Genomic DNA, 21,994 nt, shown 5'->3' with positions numbered 1-21,994 from the left:
AATAGAAACCCTGAACAACTTCCATGATACATGAAAATGGGCCTTTCCCGTGCATAAGTACAGGCAACAGTTGCGCACGAGAACAAAGATGTGAAGAATAAGAGTATATGTGGGAGTCTGATCAAATTTAAATCCAACAAAAGTGCAACAATAAGTCATAGTATATTTTGTTGGAAGACACTTCCTGAAGCGTTAGCCCTATTGAAAGAAGTCTTGAAAAATTCCACAGGGATTAAGCGTAATAAGTTCTACTTTATAAAAATCTGTAGCCAATGGACCCCAATTTCATACAAGTGTCTTGCAAGTTGCAATGCAGTAAAATGAATCACTTCAAGTAAACCCTGCAGTTTTCGATCTAACAGCACCAGATGTACCTCATAAAACTAACCAAACCTCCAAGAAATAACTCAGAAGTAAAACTAAAGGTTACAACCCCTAGGACATACAAGGAAATACAAGCTTTGAGTTTGCAGCCTTTGAGATCATCAGTCTGAGCACCCTCAAAACACTTTTTACTCATTTATTCGCCCCTGTAAGAAGCAATAAGGAGAATTTCAGCCCCAGAAGCCAGAGTTACAAATCAGCACACAAAATTTAATAATCTATTCTCAAAAGTCCTGAATGGCTTGCTAAAGAACAAATTGAAAGTACATAACTGAAATTTGTATCAAGATAAAATGATAAACAATCGTCCGCTTGAACACATTGTAAACCTAAACATCTGAAACAAATAACAAAAGGATCCATGACATTTTATATCCCCATAAATTCCATTTCATATAATTATTTAATTTAATTTGATCAACTTATTTTCCATCCTCTAGATACAAGATCAGACTACGATTGCCAAGCAAAAACACACCTCTTTTTTGTCGAAATCAATCAAACAAGAAATGCAACTCAATTATCAGTGATGTCCCAAAAGTAAAGCAAACGTAAACCATAAGGGAAAATATTTCAACAGCAAGAAACTGAAATCAAACACGAGTAACTCAAATTTACATTTTCACGGGGAAAATGTTCACTATCAATCAGCCCAACTGTAACCCTAACAAAAAAGAGCAATCTTTACCAGAAGAAACCATGAAAAACGGGCAACACCTATTAAATTCATGAAAATCAGAAAGCCCTAAAGTAATTTCACATCACCTATCACAGGGAGAATATTTCCACTTATTTACAATAGCGGTCGGCCTTCTTCTTCACGCGATCATCGAGGGCTTCCTCAACGGACTTGGATTTGGCATTAGGGTCGTACCCAAATTTCTTATTCATCGTACTTCATCTTCTTCGCCGCGTCGATGGTGTACACCTCCCCCGTACCCGGACTTGGATCCACGACACTCAAACTCGGGTCCTCCTCCGGTACTAAATCTTCGAGCAGGCTCTTCTTGTTGTTCTTCTTCTTTTTCTTCTTGTCTATGGCTTTGTCTCGGGTGGCAAGTTCGCCGCCTTTGAAGGCCAGCCTTCCGGCCGAACCCTCTCGTATGCCTCCGACATTCTTGAAGATTGATTGGGATTTGGGGTGTCTCGTATCTACCTCAGCTCAGTTTACTATACTGTTTCCTTGAACTTGATTCACAATATTATTTCAACCCAATTCGACTCAATTGACATTCCTCGTATAAAATTGGGGAAGTTGTAAATGTTATATATATACTAGGTACGGACACCTCAATTTTTTGAGGTGTATTATTTATATTTTTTTCAAGAAGAACTAAACATGTGTTCATATTTGAGTAGATTTTATTTAACAATTTATTTTTTTGTTAACATGTAATAAATAATTAAATATGAATAAAAAACAATTAGTTATTTTTTCGTAAAATAATTAAATACGAATAAAAAACAATTAGCGATTTTTTGTAAATAAATGATATAACTAACAATAAACACTTCAAGTTTTTAAGATATTAATAAAAAATAATCGTGTCAAGTATAAATTTTAAAGGAAAAAAATTGGAAGATAACTTATGTCAATGTTAAATATGAGAAAAGTGAATTGAATGTTGTCATATATTAAAGCATTGAGGTAAATAATTGGTTTATTTATGTGTGACATGTTTGGTTACAAGCTGATATGTTATATGTAGAAATTTATAAATTTAAGAGTTTGTAAACTTTGACATTTTAATCTTGGTAAAAATGTACGTGCATGTTGTAATGTATAAAATATTTGTTGCTCTTATATAAAAACTGATTAGATAACCAAAACGAATGCCTTGAGTATTATTATTTTTCGGTTAAAGCCATATATATTATGATTACAATGATTTTTTTCCTTTTATATTTCTATTTGTACGATCATTAATTCACGATGGAATTGCGCGTAAGAAAATAAAAAACGCGAAATTAGAAAGAATTTATAAAGTGAAAATAGTTAGGAAAATGATTGAGCAAGGACAAAAGCGGAAGAAGTTTAACATGTCTTAATTGGACATACAATGTATGCTTATCTTAAAATCTAGTCATATATATATTCCGCAAATAGCATATTATAGATTTGAAAATAGAGTATCCATGTTTAATTCATGATAGCGACTTTAAGGTTTTCACACCTAACAACATTATTGTCAGTGGTAGATTAATGAATTTAGTACTTTTACCTAAATATTAACTGTGATATGATCTTGAACAATCAATAAAAACACTTAAAACCTTAGTTTAATAAAAAAAATTTGAAAATATGTTAATGTAGACATGATCTCGACAAATATAAACTTTTTTTTATTTAAGAATTTAGTTGACATATTTATAAATTTTGTAACCTTAATTTTAATATATTTAAACATGAGAGTTAATTTAATTTGTAAGATAACCAGATAGATTACTACAATGAGATATTAATAAAAGAAATTAAATTATATGAATAAAATTTTTTTGGAGCTCGTAGTAAGAAGAAAGAAAAGTTCAGTAGCATATAAGCAAGAGAAATTCACAAAGAGGCAATTGATGTAGTGTAAAGAAAATAAAATGTAAATACACAAATATAAGAAATGGAAAGTAGTTTCTATATACATAGGTTTGATAAAGCATAATCTAAAATTTTTAATAAGTTTACACATATGCTTTACAACTAAACATTTTCGATGCTATAAGATAACTGTTTTATAATTCATTTAATGTACATACTGGTTTTAGTGGAGCTCGTTGGTATTTAGTTATGTTTCAACGCCATCTACGTAGTCTAGCAGGAGCGAAAGCTTTTATTCCATCCTAAGTACTCTTTGTAAAATGACGGCCTGTACTGGGTTGGAGTAAAATCTTCTTATTAGTTCGCTTTTTTCTGAAATAGATAGTTGTATTGATAATGTTTGCCGTTGACCGACGATTTCGGTTGGGAATAAATCTAGCAAGCGGACTAGGTCAAGTAATAGTATTTGGAGATGAGTCCAGGTATCGTACCCACAGAGATCGATGTTTAATTAATAGAATATGAATTATTTTTCCTAATTTAGGCTATAAAGTTCAAATGATGGGAGATAGATTAATCAAAACTAAATTAAACAATTTAAATAAATTAACTAAAACAAAAAAATCCAAATTATTAAATTAGACCAAAATTCAAATTATTTAAAAACGACTAAGGCGCACAACGGTACCGAGACAACTTATAATCTACGTGTCAAATTCATATTCATTAAATTAATTATTTAATTCACGACGGAATTCCCAAAATTATTTATTAAACGATTCCTCGAATTAATAAACCTAATTAAATCTAACAGTCCAATTATTCCTAACTGAATTTAATTAGATTTGTGAAATTCCAGTTTTTCAACCTAAAGTCGCACACTTAAATCGAATAATATTTCTAGTCAATTTAACCATGTGTTTATTGATGTGTGAAGCAAATATTAATCTATCGCCTTCCGGTTTTAGATTAACAACAAATATTCAATTTAATTGGTCATATTAAAAGAACACGTGATAAACGACATCAATCAATGAATAAAAATAAATAATAAAATTGAATCAAACTCAAAACATAAAAATAATCTGTATCGGCCCTATCATGGCCTTAGTCTATAAAAATCTACTCCATAAACTTAAAATAAAAGTCAAAATCAGTGTTTAAATTCAATGAAGAAAACATAGTTAAGAAAGAAGGAAAAGAATTCTCAATGATTTGTAGTGTGTGTGCGGAATTCCTCTTGCTTCTGCCCTTTACTCTTCCTCCCTTATGTTCTTCTTCCGCGGTGATACTACTTCACAGTAGCTTCTGTTCTCCTCTCTTCCGCGGTCTTCTGCGCTTCTTTCTTCCTGTGTCGGCTGCTTCTCTGTACGCTTTTCTTCCTTTTATTCTTCTAAATGGGCCTCTCCTTGTATTCTTTTTAAGCACGTCTCAACTTAAACCTTGTAGATAATAAGATTGTAGATTTTATTTTCAAATATTAGACTCCATCTTTATCAAGAACTGCAATAATATCAAGATAATAAAATAAAAATATTTTATTTCCTTTGAAGTCTTGTAAATTTATTTTATTTCCAAATTTAATCATTTTTAATCTTTTATTTAAATCTATAATTATTAATTCAAATAATCACATAATTAGGGATAAAAATATTAGATAATGACAAATATTATTAAATCAAATCCCTAAAATCTTTACAAGATTTGGCCTTATCAATCCCCCACACTTAGTCTTTGTTCGTCCTCGAACAAATCAAAAGAATAAAAATATTATGAAGGAATATTCAATGATTCACCACACAATTGATACAATCAACACTTTTCAACAATCCAAATTTCGTCACACTCAATCAAAAGGCCACACTTTGAAAATCATAAAATTTACATTCGTTGCAACTTCAAAATTCAAGCATTCGCTAGAAAAGATCAAGATAATGAGACGTGTGTAGTGTGGAAGTCAAAACTCATATTCCTCAAAGGTGTTTTAGGTCAAGGAGTGCTCATATTTTCTGAATTTTTTTTTATATATAAAGAAACTCTTCATAAGCTTATCTTTCATATCTTTCTCCACTAAATGTTGGAGGAATATGATCCGGTCAATAGGTCTTTTTAAGCTTATAACGTTAGGCCACGGCTCACGGCTACAATAAAGGTAGGGAGATTCAAAAATGAGAGAAAATAAACAATTTAATCATACAGCGCACTCCTTCATCTCTTATCTTCCTTCCCTTATGGAATTTCATCATTCATCCACCTAATTTTTTCATCTTCCTTGTACTTTCATTCATATTCCCCCAAATTTTTTTTCGATCTTCAACAACATTCATTTTTAGGTTTTTCAATCACCACATCATACAACGTTCAATCCTCTTTCTTTTTTTTATAATTATATATATCTTTTCATCAACTCCTTTCTCATTCTTCATGATTTTTTTTTCAAACTCCTCCAATTTTTCTTATCAATCAGCACACGAGAGTTATTGAAAATTTTAAAGCGCTAAAGAGTTTATTTCTCTCAAAATTAAGGTAGAGGAATAGTGTATGAGCTAAAATTGAGTAGTTGATGTGGGATTTTGAAGGAATACGAATGGGGGCTAACTGTATGTCTTTGACACACTCCATTCGATTTATTAGGCTCAAAAGGGAATACTAGGGATATGAATGATGCATTGGGTAGGCTCGAAATGCTCAAACGGTCCAAAGATCGCCTAAATCATCCCTAATTCATTCTCCTCCGTATTTTCGCCAAATCATAGAGGATTAACCCAATAGACTGAAAAGATAAAAAAAAATAAAATGAAACGAAATAAAATAAATCACTGGGTTGCCTCCCAGCAAGCGCTAAATTTCTTGTCTATAGCTAGACTATGGAGAAGCAGCCTTCAAATAGCGGCTTCCGCCCATAGTAAGTATCATACGATATTACATATGAGTCTTGATTATGTGTGCCCTCAAGCTTGGCATGATATTGACATTGTAAGCTCGTCGCTCCAACAACACTCAGCAAAAATTGATTATTAGGGGAAGAACAATCCAATCCATGATAAAGCTCGTAGAGGATGTAATATTCTTGAGTTTGCGTTGATGGAAATAAATAATCTGCTGGTGGAATATATGTTAAGACCATATACGAGTTCAAATCCTTCGACTTGTGTTCTTCTACATCCTTCAACTTCTCTTATGCCTCATCTTCGCATAGGAATTCCTCGAAGAATTATTCTTCCTTCAAAAATAAATATTTTAAATGAGGAGGAAGTGGTTTGAGTTCGAGAAATTGGGGTTCTTCTATGGATGGTTTAAGTGATTTTGGAATATGTCCAAGCTCCCCAATCTTCGAATTCACAGATCTTGGCAATGGCTTTGATCCCTCCAAGAAGTTCATACATTCCTCCACCTCTTCTCTGTCTGATTCCGTGGACTTTGTGTTCACCAAAAGCATCTCCAGTGGGTCTTCAATAAAAGTATCCTGCACACTACACTCAACAATATCATCAATAGCATCTATCCTATAACAATCAGAAGATCCAGGATATTTCATACTACGAAAAACATTAAAAGTTACCTTCTCATCATTCAACCTCAAAACTAACTCACCTTTTTGCACGTCTATGAGAGCTCTTCCAGTAGCTAAGAAAGGACGATCTAAAATTAAGGGGATCTCACGATCCTCCTCCATGTCTAGTACAACAAAGTCAACTGGAAATATAAATTTATCAACCTTAACCAAAACATCCTCTATAACCCCTCTAGGATATTTAATAGATCTATCAGCAAGTTGAAGGGAAATAGTGGTTGGTTTAACTTCTCCAATCCTCAATTTTTCAAAACAAGAATAAGGCATAAGATTTATGCTAGCACCAAGATCACACAATGCCTTGTTAAAATTAGAATTTCCTATAGTGCAAGGAATGGAGAAACTACCTGGATCCTTAAGCTTTGGAGGTAATTTATTTTGCAAAATAGCTGAACACTCCTCAGAAAGCGTAACAGTTTCAAAATCAACAAGTTTCCTCTTTTTAGTCAAAATATCTTTCAAGAATTTAGCATAAGAAGGCATTTGAGCCAAAGCCTCTACAAAAGGAATATTTATGTGCAATTTCTTAAAAACTTCAAGAAATTTCAAAAATTGTTGATCCAATTGTAGTTGCCTTGCTCTTTGAGGAAAATGAAGTGTATTAATATCAATATTATCATTAGAATCAAATTCCTTACCTTTCTTACCTGTCTTCCGTGTAGTCTGAGTGTTCTGTTCCTTAGCATCTTTCATTTTTGGTTTCATTCCTCCATCATTCTTTGCCTCCATATCTGTAGAATTCTGCCTCTTTGGTTCCTCTTCCTCGGCCTTGATCACTGTACTCACTGCATTCACTCCTTTCGGATTTTTCTCAGTATCACTTGGTAGTGTTCCAAGGGGTCGATTTGCTAATTGATTGGCTATTTGACCCATTTGAGCATCCAACCTTCGTAAGATAGCATCATGATTCTGCAGCCTCGTCTCCATTCCCACAACATGTTTCATCATAAAATCCTCATAAATTGGTATTTGATCTTCTTGTTTGAATCCTGGAGGTGCTGCAGGTACCAATAATCCTTGTTGTCTCACTTGTTGAGGAATAGGCAGTGAAAGAATATGTGTTGGATTAAGGGAATTCTCCGTATTCTTCCAAGACAAATTAGGGTGATGCTTCCATCCTGGATTGTATGTGGAACTGTATGGATTTGATTGTTGTCTCCATTGATTCCCCACAAAATTCACTGCTTCTTCATCAAAAATGGGTTGTTCCTCGATGAATATTCCTTGGACCTGATTTGCTTGATTTGATTTCAGCTGAGAGAATTGATGGGCCAACCCATCAATCTTAGCAGTAAGTGCATTCAACACGTCCATTTCAAGAACTCCAGCCTTCTTTTCTCGTTTAATATCTGGCCAACCCGCACTATTTTCAGCCATATTTGAAATTATTTCAAGTGCAACTCGTGGAGTCTTCCTGTATAAGCTACCATTGGCTGCCGCATCTAGCATGGAACGCACGGAAGGATCAACTCCATTATAGAGAATCTGAACTTGTTCAGATGAAGAGAAACCATGTTGAGGACACCTCCTCAACATCTTTCTAAATCTTCCCCAAGCTGTATGTAATGTCTCCCCATCCTTCTGGCGAAAAGATGAAATATCCATACGCAATTGTGCTAGCTTGGTGGGTGGAAAATATTGATTCATGAACATTTTCACCAAACCATTCCATGTAGTAATAGAGCCAGCTGGTAGATCTCTAAGCCATTCTGCTGCTTCACCATGCAAAGAGAAAGGGAATAGTCTCAATCTTACGGCATCAGTGCTCACTCCATTGAATTTGATTGTCACAGATAGATAGAAATCCCTCCAGATGTGCATTAGGATCCTCGGTCTGCGATCCTCCAAATCTCACTTGATACTGTATCATTTGAATGATGGATGGCTTCAACTCAAAATTATTTGCTTCCACAGTAGGACGAGTAATGCTTGAACCATAACCTCCAGTAGTTTGTCTAGTAAGATCATAGACAGTGCGATCATCTTCCTCGTTGTCCATTACTTCCATCCCTGCTGTTTCAACTTTCTCCTCTTGTTTTAATTGTTCTTCCACGTCAAAGTCTGAGGATTTCTCCCTTTATGCTCTACGTCTCCGTCGAAAAGTATTCTCAATCTCTGGATCAAATGACTCCAATTCTGTGTCTCCTCTAGCACGGCTCATGCACAGTAAGATAATTCCTGAAAATAAACAAACTTTAAACGTACAAATAAAAATCAACAAAATTAAATAAAAATCTAATCTCAAGAAAATAATAAATCCTAATATTAAACAATTCAATCCCCGGCAACGGTGCCAAAAACTTGACCGACAATTTCGGTTGTGAATAAATCTAGCAAGCCGACTAGGTCAAGTCATAGTATTTGGAGATGAGTCCAGGTATCGTACCTACACAGATCGATGTTTAATTACTAGAATATGAATTATTTTTCCTAATTTAGGCTAATAAAGTTCAAATGATGGGATATAGATTAATCAAAACTAAATTAAACAATTTAAATAAATTAACTAAAGCAAAAAAATCCAAATTATTAAATTAGACCAAAATTCAAATTATTTAAAAACGACTAAGGCGCACAACGGTACCGAGACAACTTATAATCTACGTGTCAAATTCATATTCATTAAATTAATTATTTAATTCACAACGGAATTCCCAAAATTATTTATTAAACGATTCCTCGAATTAATAAACCTAATTAAATCTAACAGTCCAATTATTTCTAACTGAATTTAATTAGATTCAACCGCATTAGATCGCTGTGAATTCCAGTTTTTCAACATAAAGTCGCACACTGAAATCGAATACTATTTCTAGTCAATTTAACCATGTGTCGATTGATGTGTGAAGCAAATATTAATCTATCGCCTTCCGGTTTTAGATTAACCAACAAATATTCAATTTATTTGGCCAAATTAAAAGAACACGTGATAAACGACATCAATCAATGAATAAAAATAAATAATAAAATTGAATCAAACTCAAAACATAAAAATAATCTGTATCGGTCCTATCGTGGCCTTAGTTTATAAAAATCTACTCCATAAACTTAAAATAAAAGTCAAAATCAGTGTTTAAATTCAATGAAGAAAACATAGTTAAGAAAGAAGGAAAAGAATTCTCAATGATTTGTAGTGTGTGTGCGGAATTCCTCTTGCTTCTGCCCTTCACTCTTCCTCCATTATGTTCTTCTTCCGCGGTGATACTACTTCACAGTAGCTTCTGTTCTCCTCTCTTCCGCGGTCTTCTGCGCTTCTTTCTTCCTGTGTCGGCTGCTTCTCTGTACGCTTTTCTTCCTTTTATTCTCACGCCTCTTGAAGAGGCGTGACTTGCCTTTAATTTTTTTTTAAAAAAAAGCAAGTCACGCCTCTTGCCTTAAATTTTTGTTTAAAAAAAGCAAGTCACGCCTCTTCAAGAGGCGTGATTTGCCTTGAATTTTTTTAAAAAAAAAGTGACGTGCTTTTGTGATGCAAAAGACGACTCAGCAAATGTTAAAAGCTGCGGCACATTATATTTGCTGCGAACTCAACACAACACATGTTAAAAGCTGTGACACTATATTTTTAATAATTTCGAATTTATTATAATATTATAAATTTTCTTCTATAAGTTGAACACTTGATTCTCTCCTTTCATTCACTTGTTTCATATTTTTCATTCACTCTTCTCATTTTTTCATCAGTAAGTTTTTGTATATGTTTCAATTTATTTTTTTACCTTTTGCATATTTTTCAAAAGACGAGGACTCAGCACATGTTTTTTTTTTTGTTTTTGCAGGTTCTTTTTATTTGGACAACTTATATTAAGGTATGTATACTTACAAAATTATTATTTTAATTATTAAAATTTTAAACGAAATTATTATTTATGTTAGACTAATTTTGTAGTGTTATTTAATTTTTTTTCAATTTTAATAATTACGTGATTTTTTAGTAATTACTATTTTTTGTAAAGAAGCAATTTTCCTTATTGTTTTTTTAATAAAAAAAATTAACGTTATTGTTTGCATTATTGTTAAAAAAAATTTGCATTATTGTTAAACAAAAAAGGGCGTGACTTCTATTTGAAAGTAAGCGTTATTGTTTAAAAAAAAAAAGGGCATGACCTCCTTGCACACTTCTATTATTAATTTGCATTATTGTTAAAAAAAAAATTAGCGTTATTGTTTTTTCACAAAAAAGGGCGTGACTTCTATTTGAAAAAATATAATAATTTGTATTTTAAAAAAAGAGAAGTTACGCCTACCACTTCCCTTTGAAAAATAATAATTTGTTTAAAAAAAGGGAAGTCACGCCTACCGATTAAGCGTGACTTCCCTTATTTTTTGTTTAAAAAAATCACACTTCCCTTGTTTATTTTCTGTGATTAAAAAAATTTAAAAAAAATTTAATTTAATTATTTAAAAAAAATATATATTTGTGATCGATACAATGCGGTCAAAAGCTGCAAATTTATTTGTTGATAATTAGATGGTAGCGAAAAAATTTAAAACCATATGTTTTATCTGTTTTGGAAGCACACATGACTTGATTACTTTTTTAAAAAAAAATAATTTGTGATGTTATTGAAGAACCATGTTACGGTAAAAAAATGTTACACAACTCCACAGCTGTAAAAGAAACATTAATCAGCAACAAATCATGAACACGAAGCAGCAAATGTGCTTGTATGCAACTATCGAAAAAGCTATCTATCTACAAAACAATTCAAAGATTACCGAGAAAAGAAAAGAAAAAGTACCTGGCAGCAAGCGGAGAAATCTAGAGAAAGCAGAATCAGCACTTTCAATTCAGGAAAAACGGAGAAAGAGCGGAAGAGAGCTGGCTTGTGGGCTACGGCGGAAAGCAAAAGATGAAGAGAACACACCATGCAAACCTTTTTTGGTGGACTTTGCTCGGTGCAAGAGTGGGAGGCCGAAAACCAAGGCTCCAAAACGAAGGAAGGCAAAAGGAAAACGAAGAGGGAAGAAGGAGACACACCGAAACTGTAACCTGCAGGTGTGTGTTGCGGTGGAGAGAAGAACCCATCCCACTTGCTATTGTATCTGACACGCACCGTACAACCCAACAAAATTTATTCGTGTTTTCATATAAATAGATATAATACATAAGTACTAATTTAAATATATAACATAATTTTTTTATTTTCTAAAAGTCCTTGTGTCACTTACATGCTATTCATATTACAAATTAACAATTTACTAAAATTATAAAATAAATAAATATCAAATGTTTACAAAATAAGAACTTGCTCTCTAGAAAATATACATAGGTTTGGAACGACGGCGACTTGCTCATCAACGGTTGTAAAGACTAAAAATTAAAAGATCTAAAGTTGGCTTTGAGACACTGATTTTAAATTCTTTTCTTGGTTAGATAGATAAAATGTAAATGTATTTCGAATTAACTGCATATCAATTTATGCAACTCTCGGATCTTTCCCCAAATCAAATTCATCCAAAATACAAAAAAAAATATTTAACACCCCTTTTCAATTCAAATTCATTAATCCAGACTAAACATAAAATTATATTGTATCTTTTGTAAGAATATAATGTGAGCTACGTCGAGGTCTCTAAGGCATTCTTGAAGTAGGTATAGACACCAACTTTATACCTCATTGTTGAATCTTGATTGAGAACAGGTGATTCTATGCAAGTCTTTACATAATCGACGTTCCAACTTTAAAATAATTTCATAATTATTCTTGTTTTTAAGTGAGTTTTATAATCGTCTTTTGTTTCCTTTCATTGCCATGTTTTTGAAGGGCGTCGAGATAGGTGTTCAGTCTGGTGGAAAAACGAGGGCAAGGAAAATGGCAGTTGGTAGGGATATAAATGAACCAAACCGTTCGTGAGCTATTCGAAGCTCGATTCGATAAAAGCTCGTTTAATTAGACTCGTTAAGTTAAACGAACCAAATTCAAGCTCTACAATATTCGGCTCGTGAGCATGTTCGTTAGTAAATTCATAAGTAATATCTTAGATGAAAAATAATAGTTTTGATATTTAATTTATTGATTTAACACATTAATTATGAAGTATATAGAAAAATCTATTAAATTTATTTATTATAATAAATTGACAAATTTTAATAAGAATATTATATTTTTTTTTCTAAATGTATAATTTATTTTTTAATGAATATTTAAATGTACAATTCATATTTATTGAGCTCGTTTAGGTTCGATAAAAGTTTGAATAAACTCGTGAGCCATGAATATATTTGTTAAATAAAGCTCGAGCTCGGCTCGATTATAAACAAGCCAAGCTCAAACATTCAAGAGTTCGGTTCGGCTCGGCTCGGCTCGGCTCGATTACATCCCTAACGGTTGGTGGGAAGATCAAATTTAGCTATGGCGCCCAAACCGCTTGAATTTCAGGTTTATGCTACGTTACACACACAGCTTTTTCATCCCCTGATTCAAAATCATTCGATTCCTTAAAACTCACGTTGCCACACTTCACCCATGTAGCATAAAATAACGCCATATATACCATGGAAAAGATTAGTCATTAGGTACCAAAGTGATACCCTGAGACACATCGTCGTAATACCCCGGGGGAACTTTATGATACAGGGATTATTACGCTCCAAAATGGCGAATTCTAGAACGAAATATTTTGGAATTTTGTTATCAATCATCAAACTGCAAACCCGCGAAGCGATGTAATGAGCCACCATAATGGCATATCTCCCCATGGAAAGATGAACCTTACTTTAGGCGTATCTTGCATAGATGAATCTTCAGTTACAAAAAGTAAAACGGGAATTGACGAATTAGTGTACTTACATCTCTTTCAAATACATTAGAATCCTCCCATGGAACTCTAACGATGAAGTAGGGTCGGTGAGATACAGAATGACGTTGTGTTGCGCAAAATGCAAATTCAATTTGTGCAGATTCAATCCCTCCAACGATGGCCACAGTTTGGATTGCAGCAAACAAAGAACAGAGTCATTCCTTCTTCTCCCCTAGCAGTTGCCTGCTCGGAGTATCAAAATATGAACGGGAATCGAATGAAATTCGAGTACATGACATTGAGCAGGGGAAAAAAACCTGAGTTGCTATTATCAAAACATTAGCAAGAAACTGCTGTCGAATGTGAGTCTCTCTTCTATTCGGAACAATGACAAGTAGTTTACAAGGACATATCACATTAATAAATGATATAGTACCTGAAAGAAAACAGCTTCTCCATGACCACAACTGGGACAACGAAGTGATTTTGTACGTGGAAGTGTAGGATCTGCAGCTACGTCCTGTAAAACTTGGGTGCGCTCCCCGACAGAATGGTGTATTTCATTTCTGTATACACAATTGTTTTCGGAAACCTCCTGCAAGTCAACAGACAAGCCGAAATCATCACCAAAAAATTAAGGAAAACATAAAATTTGGCCAGGAGATAGCCAAAACCTTCAATTCTCACAAGTTGAAACAGTCGCAAAATTGAAGAAGCCAAACCAAGAACTTTGGATATATGATTCAAAAGGAGGAAGAAAAGTAGCACAAATTCATAGAATACAACTAGAGATATGCCAGAATACAAAAATCGGTTAATAAACTCTTCCAGGATGTGATAACAATCATGAAAATATTTCAAAATTGGAATGTCAGGTATAAAAATACCAACATTGGATCAACTAATCTTGATCAAGAATCAAGATAAAATTAGTACTACTAGTTCAAGAACGCCTAATTAAGGTGTGATTACTAACTCACAGAATCCCAGAGAGCACATGCCGAACAACATAGGGAACACTGATAACAATTTCAGTTTCCGATGAACATACTGAGAAAGAGGTATCACTTCTCCATCAAGGTAGCCTCAAACATGATATTCCATCGAAAGCAGGGATGCCAACCTTCACTTCATGATGAAACAAGCCAAGACGCCTAGACTTAGATATCTAGCAGAATAGTCAATAGTAGATGCTATTGACTTACATCATTCACTAAGCTTCAAGATCTAAAAGAGATGATCAAACGAAAGACCGTTCCTTATATAAGTTCACAACAGATTGCGGAAAATTGAGTATGCTGCTAGCAGTAGACTTGAGAGGGACACAAAGATGTGCAAGTTTGTATTGCACCAGCAATAGCAGTGTGCGATATGCTCCTTATATCACGGTAAAAATAGAAATACAAAATATTAAAAAATGCAATCTTTCATAAAAAAAAACTTAAACAATTCTAGTCAAAAAAATCAATAAGAGCCTTTCTTAAAAAAATAAAAAGAAAAAGAAAAGAAAAATAAAAGAGAGACAACCAGTCAATATAACCCTAAACCCCAAAACCCTATGATTCGCAAAAACATTCACACGATAGAGCCGCTTAATTTGATAAAATAAATAAAAAAATCGCCACAACCACGCAAATAAATAGTAAGATAAGGAAAAAATTGGACCTGATGATCACAATTCCGGCAAGCATAAAGCAGAATTTTCTGTTCTTTATCTTCCTTGGGATACAAAATATTGTTGCTGCACACACCCACAAACACAGCAAATTTTTTTTTGTAAAAACTCACATATAATAGCACATAAATCAATGATCGATTCACCAGAAAGTCGTGATAAAAGGCAAATGCTCCCCAGAGCATATAGCACCGGCTTTCAGCCCCATATACTACATTCATGTCCCGCCGCCGCCCCATTCCCCAAGTCAACCCACACACACAAACAGGTATGAAGACAAAATAGCATACCATTCACAGCAAAATTTCATGGTACTCATGCTGGAAAATTGGCGGCGTTCCGAACGGGTTCTCTCCTGTTCAGTAGTTCTTGATTTCTTTATACTCTCTCATTATTATTTATTATATGAAAATAAAATAGGTCACGGTGACACGTATCTCATCCAAAGAAAAAAATATTTTTAACAAAAAAAAATAGATCTTATCATAAGATCTCAAAAAATATAAATATATAATCAGATCTGATCTATAATTAATATTAGAAATAATATTTTTGTATTAAAAATAATTTTTTTTATGAATGTGTTAAGTCGGATGTTCATCTCAGAAAATTGACATTTGATATGATCTCACAATATTTTTTGTGAAAAAATAATAAATTTTTATTAATCGAATCAGGTTGAAGATCGATCTCACAAAATTGATATATCACACACTGTAGTGTTTTTGGAAAAAAAATAAGATTTAACTTTCACTTTTTATATAAGTTTTGTTTTTTATGAAAAATATTTTTAAAAAAATATATTAACAATATATTTGATGAACAACATTCTGTTCAAAATAATCATGTGATTAGTATTATTATCTCTTAATTATATATTGTGATTGATTTAAAAAAAATTAAAAATTAAATTTTTTGAATAAAAAAAAATCATAAGACATGGGATGAAATATAAAAACAAGAATTAAACATCCCTTGATTTCAAAAATATTAGACCTAAAAAATTAAGATTAAACAAAAATATCAATTAATTTAATAAAAAAATATTTTTTATTTAATATTGTGTTTTTTTCTATTTATCGAATTGGAAAATATTTTACAATATTAAAAACAATAATAGAGTATTATAACAACAAAAAACTTAGAGGGCGTACATTTAACATAAATTAGAGCGTAAATATTATTATTTTTAATTAGAATACAATAATTATCTCAACTAGAAAAATAATTACAATTTAAATCATACAATTGACACAAGTTATAGATTTTAAAATTTTGAACTAACAATATTGTTGGAACCGAAAATATGTTTAGAGATGATGAATAAATATTTTTGTTATTTACTTGATTTTGAATCAATCTTAACAATTTTTAGATTATTAAGAAGTATTTTTAAAGGACTAGATTAATTGGACCATTAAAAAGTGTCAGTGCGAAAATCGGACTGCTTGATTAATGATATATTATACTTGACAGTCTAACAATAAACAACTTGAAATCGACTTTGCACAAATATACACGCGTAATGTAATGACACAAATGTTTTTTATGGAATGTTAAACTTATTATTGTGTTTTTAATATATTTACTCAAATATGAAGTTATTAACACAAAAAAGAAACTGAAACTGATTTTAGTCAAACTGAATTTCTCGCGAGTTTCGGTATTTTGATGATATATCTCATCTGGATGATTCAAATGACAATCCACCAGTTTGACTGATCAGAAAACTTAGTTGGGCAAAATCGGATGTTATCTAGGTCAAACCGTTCACTGAATGACCAAACTGATTGCAAGAAAATAGCAATCAGTTGGGTATGAGCAGTTGCGGTATTTAGGTCATATCTCTCAATTCGGTTATTGGAATGAAGCAATTCAGTATCCGTTGGAAAGATAAGATGATGAACTAAAAATCATATTCAGAAGTCAAAGTCTGAATCGAAGCTTAAGATACTGATAATGACGGTGAAACTACTGGTTCTGCACAAACTGAAGGCTGATTTCAGCACACCAGTTGAGCTGCTGATCGGTTGAGCTGTTAACCAATTGAACTGCTGACCAGTTTGAGCTGATGACCGATTGTGCCGCTTATCAGATTGAACTGCTGACCGGTTGAGCTGCTGACCATTTGAGCTGCTGATCAATTGACCAAAGTTGAACATTTGACCAGTTTAGGCTTGGGAAAATGTCCAGCAAGGTGAATTTTACCGTTGCAATTTCAGAAACAGTACAGAAACTTTCAAAACGGTCATATCCTTGTGTCTAACGTATATATCATTGTTGGGGCCTATAAATACAATCTCTTGAATATCAAACAAGAGCCTTAGAAGGGGATTCAAAGCATATTCGGTTAGCATGAAAAGAGCACAAGCCCTTGTGCATGGATACATTTGAGATGTATACTGTAAAGAATAAATTTCTCACACACAATCACTCACACATATACAAGAGAGTTGAACTTCAAAGTTTAGTTGAGTGAATATTCACACAAAGATATTAAAGAATGTATTTGTAGTCTTGACATAAGAGACGTTAAACATTATGTAGATTGTGAGGTTGCGGCTTACAATCGAAAGTGTGCTAGGAGTTTCAATTAGGCAAGAGATAAGTCCAAAGTTGTGATGATTTTGTACAAAATGTTGTATAAATCAAAGTTTTCTAGTGGATCATTCCAAAGGGGAAGAAGGAGTGACGTAGGAGTTGTTAATCTCCGAACATCCATAAAAAAATCCGTGTCTATTTATTTATTGCATTTATTTATCATTTCACTGTTTTTAAAAAGATGCATTGTTGAAGCATTTTATGTGTTCTTCAAATACCAAAATATTGCATACTAGTTGTTTGATAAAATGCTAACCAAAATATTTTTACTCATTTAACTTGCATATATTTTAAATGGTTTACAAAATATTTAATCGATTTCTGAAGGATTATTTTCAATGTCTTCTGCTTGATTTAAAAATCAAACTCGATTTAATTAATCGGTGTTCAATATTTCAAGAACTGAGCAATTGTAGCTCAACGATGATCATCTTAATCGATCATGTCATGGATGTTCAGAGATGAAACTCATGCGACACACTTTTTTCCACTTATGAATGTTTTAACTAAAAAACTTTGGTTTTACATCTTATAACCATTCATTTCAATTAGGACTTATCACTGCCTAACTAAAACTCTCTGTGATCACTTTACAATTCTGAATATTTAAAACTCTTGGTTCTCCAGACAACAAACAAAAAACCCAACGGTCAGACTTGACGACTTAAGTTGTTGGACTAGCATGGAAGGGGCTAGAAATCGAAAGATTAAGTGTGCTCAAGATCTTTGAAATAAGTATGCATAAAAATAGTTGCGGTTGGTCGAGAGAGTTCTCCATGCTTGAAATTTGCATATTTATAATTGAAAAGCTCCAACGATCAAATTTGCTTTTCAACAATCATTTGTATTGTATTCCGATAAAATGGATGTGTCACTTTAATATCATTAAATTCTCATTCATGCTCCTTGTGTTTTTGCGACTTCAAGACCTTTTATTTCTATAAATCCGACACACCATATACTAGTTAAGTAACTTTCTATCATTCGGAAGTTGGTAGGATATTGTATAATCTTTCCAAAGCCAACTAATTGAATGACTTGGCTTTATTATTATTTTTAGATTTAACTCTTTTCTGATCGTTGGCGGTTCTTACTCATGATCGTAACAGAGTTAATTATGCTTATGTTTTGGTTGAAATTGATGCTTCTTTTCCTAGAAAAAAAATGAGTCGAAGGCGACATTTTTATTGGTGAAGTGGATATTAAATTTGTGTATGAACAAGATATCTGTTGGTCCCACTTGCGGTAATTTGAGATAATAAACTCGAAAATAAAGAATAAACTGGACACCGAGATTTACGTGAAAAACCCCTAAAAATTATTAGGGTAAAAACCACGGGCAAGATGAAAAGATTTCCACTATAATATTTTGTGGTGTACAACTCACTCACTGTGTTTTCAAAGAGAACACACACTCTCTTAATACAGGAGAACAAAACACCTCACAAATATTATAGAACTAAGCAGTCAAATGCTTATAAGATGAGAGAAAACTCGAAGAAGGAATAATTTTAGAATGAAGGGGGAGCTCTATTTATAGAGCCCCTTGACCGTGTGAAGACGCGTTTTATACGCGCTTCCGTCTTCTGAATTATTCAAACAATCAAACAGCCCACGTTTCTTTTGCCAATTCAATTCAAATATACCAACATTGATGACCCCTCATTTAATATTCTTGTCGACATTTCTCCCACTTGGAGATTAGATTGATAATCAAACATATCTCCACACATTTTTTCAATCTTGCCTTTTCCTGCTGTTTACGTTTCAGCTAGACCACTTGAGAATCTACACCACTCAAACTTTTTAATGTTCACTGGTTTGGTCAGAAAATCAGCTATGTTATCCTTTGTATGAATCTTCTGCATATCCACACTTCCTTCTTCTACTACTTCTCGCACAAAATGAAAGTGTGCTTCAATGTGTTTCGTCCTGGAATGAAAGGCTGGATTCCTTGCAATGTGCAAGGCACTCTGACTGTCACAAAACAAAGGAACATTATCTTGTTTGTGTCTGATCTTCTCCAATAACCTTTTAATCCATATTGCCTCCTTACAAGCTTGAGTAGCTGCCATATATTCTGCTTCCGTCGTAGATAAAGCCACAACTGTTTGCAGTTTTGAAACCCAGCTTACTGCTCCTCCTGCAAGTGTAAACACATAACCGGTAGTAGATTTCCTTTTATCAGGATCACCTGCATAATCTGAATCGACATAGCCCCTGAGTTTAAAATCTGATCCTCCATAACATAATGCAGCATTCGAGGTACCCTTAATGTATCTAAGGATCCTCTTAACAGTGCTCCAATGCTCTCGTCCAGAATTCGCCATATACCGACTAACTGCTAGGACTGCTTGAGCAATGTCCGGTCTTGTACAGATTATGACGAACATCAAACTTTCCACCGCTAATGCATATGGTACTCGAGACATCTCCATCCTCTCTGCTTCTCTGCTAGGACACATCTCGGAGAAAAACATGAAGTTAACAGGAAGAGAGGTCGATATTGGCTTACTAAGTTGCATGTTGAAGCGTTGCAAGATTTTTTTCAAATAATTTTTTTGGGAAAGCCAAATCTTTATGTTACTTCTGTCTCGATAAACTTGCATCCCTAGAATCTTGTTTGCTGGTCCCAAGCAGTGTTCTAAAAAGCGGTAGACGGTAGGCGGGCGGTTACCTGCCGCCTAGCGCCTAGGCGACTAGGCGGTTGTCTAGGCGGTTTTTTTTAAAGCTTAAATTCATTAAGTGGTTCATGAGTATTATGTTTGTATATGAAATATATATTATTATAAAATTTAAAATTGTAATAACAAATATATATTAATAAATTTTTATATATGAATCATCCACATCAGTTTACTACTTTACTACAACCGTTGTACAATGAAAATTAAATTTGTTCAACATTTTTTCCAACATAATATATTGATATTAAACCTAAACATCTAACTCTTCTAGTTCATCTCCATATTTTTCCAATACTTCTTCTGTATCGGATTCAAACTCAAAATCCATGGCTTCCTCCTCCTCTTCATCCGATACAAATTCTTCTTCGTGAAGTTCCCTTACATCTTCAACATTTGTCTCAACATCTTTATCTTGACCATCAACAATCCATCCTTGTGCCACAGTTGCTTCTTCATAATTTGTTTTTTTTAAGTGTAAACCGCCTAGGCGGATTTTTAATTGTAAAATCGCCTAAGCGGCTTTCGCACCAGGCGGTCCGGGCGCCGCCTAGGCTGTCGATTAATATGGTGGCGCCTAGAAGTTTCGACTAGCCTAAAATCGGGGCAGTTTTGGACCGCCCAGCGCCTAGGCGGTCCTAGGCGGGGATTTTTAGAACACTGGTCCCAAGTCTTTCATATCAAATTCCCTAGCCAACTGTGCCTTCAATCCTTGGACCTGATCTTTGTTGGGGCCTGCTACCAACATGTCGTCCACATACAACAACAAAATAATATAATCATCACCAAACCTCTTGAAATATGTACAAGGGTCTGCACTCAATCTGTTGTATCCAAAGCTCATGATATAGGAATCAAATCTTTTGTACCAACACCTCGGCTCCTGTTTGAGACCGTGCAGAGATTTTTCCAACCTGCAAACCAAGTTCTCTTTGCCTTTTTCCGCAAAACCTTCTGGCTGGAGCATATAGATTTCTTCTTCAAGATCTCCATGAAGAAATGCCGTTTTTACATCTAGCTGTTCTAGATGTAGGTCAAACACCGCACATAATATCAGCACCACTCTGACTGTTGTAAGCCGAACCACATGAGAAAATATCTCATTGAAGTCAATGTCTTCTTTCTGAGCATACCCTTTTACCACCAATATAGCACGATACCGCTCCACTTGATTATTGCCATCGCGCTTGATCTTATAGACCCATCTGTTATCAATGGCTTTCCTCCCTCGTGGTAGTGTAACAAGATCCCAAGTTTTATTCATGTCTAATGCCTCCAATTCTTCTTGCATTGCTATCGTCCACAAAGATACATTCGAGCTTTGAGTAGCCTCGTGGAAACTCGATGGCTCACCATCCTCTGATAATAGACAATATGCAATGTTGCTTTCAGTGACATAATCTGAAAGCCAACCTGGTGGTCTTCTGTCTCGAGTTGACTGCCTCACATTAGAAACCTCAGACTCAACATGTTCTTGTTCTTCGTGCTCTGGTACCACTTGCGGTAATTTGAGATAATAAATCCGAAAATAAAGAATAAACTGGACACCGAGATTTACGTGGAAAATCCCTAAAAATTATTAGGGTAAAAACCACGGGCAAGATGAAAAGATTTCCACTATAATATTTTGTGGTGTACAACTCACTCACTGTGTTTTCAAAGAGAACACACACTCTCTTAATACAGGAGAACAAAACACCTCACAAATATTATAGAACTAAGCACTCAAATGCTTATAAGATGAGAGAAAACTCGAAGAAGGGATAATTTCAGAATGAAAGGGGGAGCTCTATTTATAGAGCCCC

The 21,994-nt window shown here is 33.7% G+C and overlaps 2 protein-coding genes and 1 pseudogene across 2 annotated transcripts; all 3 read right to left on the bottom strand.

The window, feature by feature from the left end:
- Window positions 1-1,149: 1,149 nt before the first annotated feature.
- Window positions 1,150-1,625, bottom strand: LOC142550873 (uncharacterized; annotated as a pseudogene).
- Window positions 1,626-6,128: 4,503 nt separating this feature from the next.
- LOC142550690 (uncharacterized) lies at window positions 6,129-8,487 on the bottom strand. The gene is made up of 3 exons (XM_075659766.1): window positions 8,259-8,487; window positions 7,136-8,203; window positions 6,129-6,610 (listed from the first exon to the last, which is right to left on the bottom strand). Exons 1-3 carry the CDS (start codon window positions 8,485-8,487, stop codon window positions 6,129-6,131), a joined length of 1,779 nt encoding a protein of 592 aa, XP_075515881.1.
- Window positions 8,488-13,148: 4,661 nt separating this feature from the next.
- LOC142551307 (DNA-directed RNA polymerases II, IV and V subunit 9A) lies at window positions 13,149-15,325 on the bottom strand. The gene is made up of 4 exons (XM_075660474.1): window positions 15,195-15,325; window positions 14,895-14,970; window positions 13,666-13,824; window positions 13,149-13,472 (listed from the first exon to the last, which is right to left on the bottom strand). The coding sequence occupies exons 1-4, from the start codon at window positions 15,221-15,223 to the stop codon at window positions 13,392-13,394; spliced, it is 345 nt and encodes a 114-aa protein (XP_075516589.1). The 5' UTR covers window positions 15,224-15,325; the 3' UTR covers window positions 13,149-13,391.
- Window positions 15,326-21,994: the final 6,669 nt, after the last annotated feature.

The sequence above is a fragment of the Primulina tabacum genome, chromosome 7 (genome assembly GCF_025594145.1).
Source record: "Primulina tabacum isolate GXHZ01 chromosome 7, ASM2559414v2, whole genome shotgun sequence".
Classification (NCBI taxonomy): domain Eukaryota; kingdom Viridiplantae; phylum Streptophyta; class Magnoliopsida; order Lamiales; family Gesneriaceae; genus Primulina; species Primulina tabacum.
The sequence above is the reverse complement of the archived record's forward strand: the minus strand, read 5'-3'. Positions and strand labels throughout refer to the sequence as shown.